Genomic DNA, 9,760 nt, shown 5'->3' with positions numbered 1-9,760 from the left:
ACCGATGAACTATATCTCAAATATTGCTAAAAAGAACTATATCTCAAATACACTACAATGTTAATATGCTAGTATAATCTGTATTAAATGAAGCCTAGTGTACATGTAACACTAAGATATAGTGCATTGATAAAGTTATTATATATAATCTATATTAAATGTAGTAGTCTTAGGGCGGTGCCACTGATTTCCAAGAACAACTGTGGCTGGTGGCACGTACTCCGCCTCCTCTTTAAAACCCCTCACACAAACCGACTCCCGTTCATCGAAGCAAAACATCACAGACAATCCGCCATCGTGCTAGCCCGCTCCCCTCACATCACATCAACACTTGCCCTGCCTTGCACCTATGGCACCCACGGCGGCCGAATCACGTCTGCTCCTGGTTGTGATCATCCTTGCGACCTTCGCGTCGACCCTTCTGCTGACGCCAGTGGCGGCGAACCAGGACGTGGACCCTTGAAGAACTGGGACCTGAACCTGGTGGACGCCTGCACCTGGTCCCACATCACCTGCGACCGCAATAACAACCGCGTCACCCGCATGTAAGTGCACTTGGATACCTCCATTCCCATACGCGCGACTCTGATTTAGTCCCTGTGTGTGCCTCCGGCACTCATCTACTCCCTCCGTTTCTAAATATAAGTTTTTGTAGAGATTATACAATAGACTACATACGAAGCAAAATGAGTGAATCTATACTCTAAAATGCATCTGTATACATCTGTACGTGGTTTACAGTGAAATCTCTACAAGGACTTATATTTAGGAACGGAGGAAGTAATTACTAGGGTAAACATTTCTTTGTTTTAACAGAGATCTTAACAAAATGAACCTGTCCGGACCTCTGGCGCCGGAGCTCGGCAAACTTGACCGGCTACAATATTTGTGAGCCTCTAACCCAGTTTATCTCTGCCTGTGACAACTTACTAGTGATTCTGTTAACGCACGCTTCCGGAAAGGGTTGTATTGACCGACTCTTCTGGCATCTGATCAACAGGGAAATCGATCACAACCGTTTGACAGGGCCAATCCCAAGGGAGCTGGCTGGGCTGTCCAGCCTGAAACACGCGTAAGTGGAGAGCTCAGCTTTCATGTATTCTTCTCTGCATTCCAATTGTCATCCGCGCACTTCGTGTCATGTCCAACCTGCGTTTCGCTTGCAGGGATTTCTCGAACAACAACCTCTGCGGGCCGATTCCGACCACTGGAGCGTTTCGGCGCATACCTCGGAGTAGGTACGTACGGTACTAGCACATCCGCCTTCAGTATGCAACGACCTGTTCTGATAATCAAGTTGATGCTGTACAAGTGTACATGTATTGCTTCCACCACTGCTCGGGAGCGCTGACCATGCATTCATCTCCATTCTCCATTGTTGATATGGTGCAGCTTTGCCAACAACCCGCGTCTGGGCAGGAAGTGCTAGATGGCGCCGGTGGCCGGCGTTAAATAAACTGGTGGTGGCATGCAGTTGTAGCTGGCGAAGTGGCGGCGGCGGTTCATGTTGATAGTAGCTGTGTGTGCGTGTGTATGTGTGTGTGCCAGACCAGACAGGTTGATTAGTTTCTGCTTTGTACAAGCCGAGATAGATGTGGTCGTTGCCGTGAGATCGATTACATCCCGTATTAAAATCGCTAACTGATCCTCCATCCTATTTATATTTTCTTTCTCCGGAGGGTGGCGAAGACTCGCACGGATCTTGCCGATGAGTACCGTCTGAAGCTGGAGCTCCTGGAAACCAAGGTTGAAGGCAGGACCGTCACCCTTAAGGCAAAGCTGAACGAAGCGGAGCAGCACGAGAGTGCCGCCAAGGCAGCTAAGGCTTTGGCCCAGGCTGACTTGGCCTCCACACGCGCCGACTTGCTCTCACTCCAGCGGCAGATCGATGGTGCCGCGTCCCTCGCGAAGAAGAATGCGGATGAGGCATGCTGTCGACGGACGCTACAGCGCGAGCATGCTTCTATGCTCCAGGGCTCTCAAGGTGAGGGCCAACCGAGTCTTGAGCATCATCTGCGAGGAGAGCGTCCCCCACCTGCACGAGAAAGATTATGTCGGCTACCTCCGCTTCTTCACCGAGGTCCTGAGGTCGCAGACGTCCTTCTGAGGCAAGCTCTTCGGGGCTCGCGAGGTTTTTAGGTCTTCCGAGGGTCTTGCTGGCTCGCCCAAGAGAGCCTCGCGAGGAACGAATGTCGTACTACGGCTGGGTATGCGCAGTGATCCTACGGTGATTGCATCCTTGGCCTGGGGGGCCTTGCCGTCGGCCAACCTGAGCGTGCTTCGTGTGCCATACCACGCCTAGCCCCCCTCGCGAGGCGCTCGCGGGGGATCAGGTGCGAGCCCCTCAGAAAACATGCAACCAGAAGGCGAGAAACCGACACAATCAAGAAAAAATCCCGCGGTTTTGATAACACAAAGAGAACTTCAAATCTCAATCCAAAAGGCGGTGAATCAGGTTACAGAAAATGGGGCGAAAGCAAACAACCACGTCCGACACCTAGCTAGTCTTCTTGTCTTCTCACCAGCGCAGAGCTAAATGCTTTCACTGGGTGTGAGCATAGTCATTGGGGGACAGTGTCGACGGCCAGTGCGGAGCATGGTGCTTCCACTTGAACGTGGGTGGGAGCCACCGTGAGGTCCGAGGGCGGCACTCAGGAGACTCCGGGGCGTGTATAACTCTATTCATTATTACGTGAGAGTGTCACGAGCGGAGACCTTCACAGGCGCGAGCCTTGCTTCATATCGTCAGACGAGGGCCCCGCCCTGCGCCTCCCCCGACCACCATTGGGGCGTCAGGAAACTAGGACGAGACCAAGGGGCAAGGGGGACGCTGGCGGTACCCTCGGCGACCACGGGCCCTCTGCCGGGGGGAAGGGCTCGCCAGCGCCTTCCCAGGAAGAGGACCTACATCCGTGCAGCGCCTTGCTCCATGCGGCGTGGGGGAGGCCCTGGCTCCGGGCCCCTCCCGCGCAGCCCCCAGTGCGCCTCTCCCGACTGGAGTGGAGCCGTCACCCGGGGGTCTCTGGCCGCTGCTATGGCCTGGTTCACCTGCGGTCCATGGTTAGCATAAGCATGCTCCTGAGATACTGGCTGTACCCAATGGTTATTGTCGTTGAAGGGGTCGGCGAAGCTTCCTGGCGCCTCGTGGAAAGCCTCAGCCTCTTGCGTCCCTTCTGTCCAGCCTGGCTCGGGGAACGAGCCGAGGCCTTCCCCTGACGTGTACTCCAGGTCCATCATGTGAGGCACGTAGGCGTCTGGGGTTGCTGTGCTAGGGCCATCGCCTGGGTGCCCCGCGCCATGGGCCACCGGGCACGGCGCCTGGCACTGTTGTCCATGGGGTGACATCCCGCCGCGGCCCCGCAGGAGACCGCCAGAGCTTGCCTCGCCTGGAGGCGGTGCTGTTGTGGTAGGACGAGCGGCGTCGCGGGCCATGTTGATGCTGTCGGGTCCCCCAGGCGCTCCGGGGGGCGCGCGGGCACGCCGGGGTCCGGCGCGCGCCCCTGCCACAACCTGCAGTGTGGGCAGGGTGCAGAAGGGTGCCGCTCCCCTGCATACGGCGTCAAGCAGCTCGGCGACCCGCTCCAGCAGGGCGTCGCGACCGCCCTTCGCCAACCTGCAGCGCAGCAACTCTCGCACCACGATGAGCGCAACCCGCATGTTCGCCTGCTCCCGACGAGTGTGTCGTGCTGTCGCCGCGGCGTAGCCCGAAGATCATGTGGTGGCGCGCGTATGCCCTGGTGCGAGGGCGGATGGCGCCGACCTGCACCGCCCTGTCCGGCAGTGTTGGGCGGCGCACGGGACGCCTGGAGCGCGGAGTGAAGGTCTTCTTGGGCGGACGGCGCTGCCCGGATGGGCCAAGAAGCCCAGTGCTTGGCATGAGCCCTCGGATCGTCGGCCATCGGAGCTATGGGGCGATGGCGGACCGACTGGAAGAAGAGAAGCTCCAACACACCCCTACACGGCGCACTAAATGTCGGATTCGGGGTTCCACAGACCATTGAGAGGTTCGAACACTGGGGTGCGTGCGAAGAACTCGTCCTCCCCATTCTGCCCACGCATCGATTCCATGGCCTAGCTCGACGAACTAAATGGACAAGAGACATGGAAGTTTACCTAGGTTCGGGCCACCTTGCGGTGTAAAACCCTACTCCTGCTTTGTGGTGGATTGGCCTCGAGGGGCTGAGGATGGACTAGTACAAAGGTGGAACAGCCTCAGGAGGAGTGGTGTTCTTGTGCTTGATGAGCTGATGGGTGTGAGGATGATCTGAATAATCCGTCCTCTTCTATGGTGATGGTTAGGTCCTATTCATAGTGGCCTTGGTCCTCTTCTCAAATGTAAGGCGGGAAGGGAACCCACAATGGTCAAATTCGAAGGGGGGCAACTAGTACAAGTTATCCTGACAAATGTAGTCTTCGCCTGCAAAAGCTCCTGGTCGTGACACCACGGTGGGCTACGCGATGACCTCCGTCCTGTCGTCCTGGTGGTCTTGGTCTTGTTACACCGAAATGGAAACCTTTGCTTGATTCCTCGGGACTCCGCGCCTGCGCTTGCCTCCTTAGCACAAAAGAGGAAACTGGTACACTGGACCCGCTGACGCCCGTCTGGCCTTGGTCGTCATGGTTCACGTCATATGAATCTCGCGAGGTGCACCTTGCATTGATATCTCCGTTCTTCGGGAGCCAGCCTAGCGAGGCTGCCTCAGGGAGGTTTTGGTATCGTCCGCCTCGCGATGCTTGACCCCTCGCGAGGGTCTTGGGTTGTTGTTGTTGAAGCTGGGCCGTACCAGGCCGTTAATTGAGCCATGTCATGGGCCGCACGCATGCAAGTCTCGATACCCCCGTTTCCAGGACGCCAAGAAGAATAGTATGTCATCGGCTCGTCTCCGCTAACCTGGGGCCCTTGGGGTATTTATAGGAAGCGAGAAGCCGAGGAAATTCTGGGGCCCTTGAAAAATTCATTAATTAGCTTAGGAATTGGGGTCTTGGGCTCATAGGAATTTGGGGCAATCAATTGCTGAAGACTGAAGAAGACGATGGCGGCTGGGAGACGAACGAGCCGGCTGCGTTTTCTCGGAGAGAACTAAGGAAAGGGGATTTTGGATTGCGTTTGTGCCGGACTTTGCTTCCTCTCTCTTCATGGGCTGGGCCTGCTTCCTTGGTGTACTAGATTTTTTTAGTAATATATATATATATATATACACACTGCTATTCACAGGCTATGGACCCTTGTTTGGGCTGGGCCCTAGACCGTCGCACTCGTCGCCATGGCCCAGGGCCGTCCCTGATCGACACCATGTATAGAGTCATTGCATGAACAACTCAGGGAGACCAGTCATAGGTCCATACCGTCAATAGAAAAGGTGACCAGCTATGCATAGTGACATGCCATATAACTTTAGCCCACAATTTCCATCATAAAATCTGGCCAATATATGATACACTGTATAAATTTATACAAACACCTCACAAAGGGCCCGGCAATATTGGAACTACCTGTTCCAGAACATCAGAGACAACTTGACCAGCTATGGCTAACGACATGTCATTTATTTAACCCACAAATTCTAACAGGCAACCCGGACAAGTCTTCTATGTAAAGAGTTATATGAACGCCTTGGGGGAAACATGGCATTGTGGGAATTGCAGGCTCGAAAATATCAAAGAGATAAGGTTACCTACTGTGTATGGTAATATCGCCTATAGCTTTAAGAGAAGTGCATGGATGAACCGTAGGCAAATTAATCCACTTTAGAGAACTTATTTCTAAATACCAAAAAGTTTTGAAAAAAGTCCCACATGTACATCTTCACATTTTATGTGCACGCAGAAAGTTTCGTGGAAAAATAACTTTTTCTGGCCTGTGCAAAAAAGAAAAAAAAAGTGTCATGGAACGCTACTTAAAAGCAATGGATTTTTTTGCAGAGGCAAAAAAAAGATTTCCTCATGAAACTTTGTGCCATGCACACATATTGCGAGGATGTATGCATGATTTTTTCAATTTTTTTTGACATTTTGAAACGTGCTTAAAATGCATTTTTCTGAAAAGTGGGTTCATATGCCCATGCGTGCAGGACGTGCCCTCTCGTAGCTTCAACCCACATTTACCAACATGGAACCGCAATGTTTGACATAGATAGAGTTGCATAAAAATATCAATAAAGGCAATACGTTTATTATATAAAAACTGATTGTGAGTGAATGAAAAAATATTTGACGATATTTCTTTTATTAGTCCCAACGCATCATATCTTATGTCCATAAGATGATATCTTTAGCATTATATGAGTGTATAGGTCTAACTCTATCAATGCATGCATCGCATCATAAGATTATATCTTTGGCATTACAATGAGCGTATCGTATCATAAGATTATATATTAATGCATGCATTGTATCATAAGATTATATCTTTGGCATTAAAATGAGCGCACATGAGATGAGCGTATAGATATAACTCTTTCGATGCATGCATCATATCTTAAGGTCGTCGTATTTTTTAGCATTAGTAACCGGTGGCACGTATCCCCCCGTTCCAGTGCACACCACCATCCTCGCCCCATGCGCCACCTATTTAAAATCCCTCACACGAATCCGTTCCATAAAAACCACATACAATCTACCACCGTGATCGCCCACTTCCCTCACATCACGACCCAACTAGCCTTGCCTTGCACCTATGGCGCCCATGGCGACCAGATCACTACTGCCCCTATCGGTCATCGTCCTTGCGACGGTCGCATCGACCCTTCTACTGGCGCCGGTGGCGGCGAAGGACATTGACGCGCTCTTGGCCCTGAAGAGCGGCTTACATGACCCCAACGGTGCATTGAAGAGCTGGGACCCGCAATTGGTGGACCCTTGCACCTGGTTCTACATCACTTGCAACGACAACAAACGCGTCACCCACATGTGAGTAGACTTGGATACCTCCATTCCCATACGCGAAATTTTTATTCCGTCCCTGTGCGTGCCTCCGGTACCCCATGTATTTCAAAACAATTGGTGTTCGAGATTGTCCTAAGTCAAACTTCATTAAGTTTGACCAAGTCTATATAGAAGTATATCAACACCTATAAAACAAAATTTGTTGCATTAGATTCATGAAGAAATATATTTTCATATATATATTTGATATAGTAGATTTTTGCGGATTTTTCTATAGGCTTAGTTAAACTTTGTAAAGTTTGACTTAGAAAGATTCTAAAATCCAATTATTTTGGAATGGAGGAAAGTGCTTTGTATATCCATCACCACCCTTGTTCGAACTATTGGCATTGCCGGTGTGGAACTGGATCAGCAAGTCGACTACGATTGTTGATCTTGCTGATCTAATGTGCCGTGTTTGGTTTATGCGATTTTATTTAATTAATCTTTTGGTTTGATGCACAATTTTTGCTACTCATTTTTTTAGAAGGTTTTTGGTCTTCGGAGTGGAGCAGATGCCCTTTTCCTCTTTTATTTATTTTTTGAAGAGGAGCAAATCCATGGAGTAAAACTCGTGGGTTTTTGGTACTGCTCGGTCATTTGAATTTATTTATTTTTAGATAGAAGATTCTGAACATAGTTAAGTGTGTAGTTTTTTTTACACAAAAAAAAGATGAATTTGGGCGAATCTGCTAGGCCTAGTCCAAAACTCGTGGACCTGAAGACGATGAATCTGGCCCAGTCAAGGCCTCCTCATGTTGAGTGACTGCTTGGAACACTGTCCTTTTTTTTTCTGAGGGATGGAACACTGTCCTTTTTGTATTTCTGGACGCATCTAATTTTTACTGGAGTAGTAATGATATTAATTTGTTTTAACAGAGTCATTGCCCGCCTGAACCTGTCCGGACCGCTGGCGCCGGAGCTTGGCCAACTGGACCGCCTAGAATATTTGTGAGCCTCTTCAACCCAGTTTATTTCTGCCTGTGACAATTTACCAATGACACTGTTAACTCTCTTGGCATCCGATCAACAGGGCTGTTTATGACAACCACTTCACCGGCCCGATCCCAAAGGAACTGGTTGGGCTGTCCAAGCTGACAAATGCGTGAGTGGAGCTCAGTATCATGCATTCTTGGCATTCCAATTGTTCTCCGCGCACTTCGCTTCATCCACCGTCGTTTCACTTGCAGGGATTTCTCAAACAACAACTTCTGCGGCCCGATTCCAACCGCTGGACCGTTTAAGCACATACCTCGTCGTAGGTATGTACTCCCTCCGTTTCAAAATACTTGTCTTTTTAGGCATTTCAACAAGTAACTACATACGGAGCAAAATGAGTGAATCTACACTCTAAAATATGTCTACATACATCCGTATGTAGTAGTCATTTGAAATTTCTAGAAAGACAAATATTTAGGAACGGAGGGAATAGTAAGCATGTAGCGCATCCGCTTTCAGTATACTTCCGATAATCAAGTTGTTTGTTGCTATATAGGAGTACATGTATTTCTTCCACCACTGCTTGTAAGCGCTGACCATGCATGCATCTCCATTGTTGATTTGGTGCAGCTTTGCCCACAACCCGCGTCTGGGCAAGAAGTGCTAGATGGCGCTGGTCGCCTGAGTGAAATAAACTGGTGGTAGCATGCAGCTGGCAAAGCGGGCGGCGTCGGTTCATGGAGTAGCTGGATTCGTCAGCGAGGTTAAGCTGTGTGTGCGCGTGCCAGAGTAGACATGTTGATTAGTTTCTGTTCTCTACAAGCTGTGATCGATGTGGCTGTTGCTGTTTGTGTTCCCCTAATAAAATCGCCAACTGATGCTCGAGCCTATATAAGTACTATATGTAGAGAATGATTTGGTGCATTGGTAAATGATTGATCGTGCACTAGGCACATATATATAGGTACAAGGGGTGTGACCGTGTCTTCTCCCAAGATATAAGTAAATACAGAGGGAGAGAGACACTACATGTACGGCATACAAAACCCACACCTACGTACATGTACACATGTTCAACACCCCCCCCCCCTCCCCACAGTCGAAGCGTCGCCGGTGACGCAGAGACTGGACCGAAAGCCCTCAAACGTCGAGGTGGGTAGTCCCTTCGTCATGACATCGGTGAACTGCTGATCGGTGGGCACATGGAGAACTCGAACACGACCAAGTGCGACGTGCTCCCTGACGAAGTGAATGTCGAGCTCAATATGCTTCGTCCGTCGGTGATGGACAAGGTTGGCAGCGAGATACACCGCGGAGACGTTGTCGCAGTAAACAAGCGTCGCCTTGGTAACCTCGCATAGCAACTCCTGAAGTAGTTGTCGTAGCCAAGAGCACTCCGCAACGGCGTTGGCCACGGCCCTATACTCGGCCTCGGCACTCGACCGTGAGACCATGGGTTGTTGTTTAGATGATCACGAAATCAGAGAGGGCCCAAGGTAGACGTAGTAGCCGAAAGTGGAGCGTCGAGTGTCGGGACACCCAGCCTAGTCGGCGTCGGAGTAGGCGACAAAGCTGGTGTCAGGTGATGCCGTCAGGGTGAGACCCATAGCTGTGGTGCCACGTATGTACCGAAGGATACGTTTCACCAGAGCCCAATGAGTATCACGAGGAGCATGCATGTGAAGGCACACCTGCTGGACATCATACTGAATGTCCGGGCGCGTCAGTGTGAGGTATTGAAGCGCATTGACGATGGAGCGGTAGAAGGGAGCGTCGGACACCGGAGATCCCTCGACGGCGGACACCTTAGCCTTCGTGTTGATAGGCGTAGGAGCAGGCTTGCAGTTAAGCATGCCCGCTCGCTCCAGAAGCTCCTAGGCGTACTTCTGCTGATGCA

At 50.7% G+C, this 9,760-nt stretch overlaps 1 protein-coding gene and 1 pseudogene across 1 annotated transcript; both read left to right on the top strand.

Annotated features, from left to right (window-relative positions):
• Positions 1-295: 295 nt before the first annotated feature.
• On the top strand, positions 296-1,542 carry LOC125536550 (annotated as a pseudogene).
• A 5,001-nt stretch (positions 1,543-6,543) lies between these two features.
• Positions 6,544-8,808, top strand: LOC125536543 (leucine-rich repeat protein 1-like). Its single transcript, XM_048699780.1, has 5 exons — positions 6,544-6,909; positions 7,804-7,875; positions 7,958-8,029; positions 8,115-8,186; positions 8,494-8,808. Exons 1-5 carry the CDS (start codon positions 6,677-6,679, stop codon positions 8,528-8,530), a joined length of 486 nt encoding a protein of 161 aa, XP_048555737.1. The 5' UTR covers positions 6,544-6,676; the 3' UTR covers positions 8,531-8,808.
• Positions 8,809-9,760: the final 952 nt, after the last annotated feature.

Source organism: Triticum urartu, chromosome 1 (genome assembly GCF_003073215.2).
Source record: "Triticum urartu cultivar G1812 chromosome 1, Tu2.1, whole genome shotgun sequence".
Classification (NCBI taxonomy): domain Eukaryota; kingdom Viridiplantae; phylum Streptophyta; class Magnoliopsida; order Poales; family Poaceae; genus Triticum; species Triticum urartu.
Note: the sequence above shows the minus strand (reverse complement) of the source record. Positions and strands in the feature narration are given on the sequence as shown.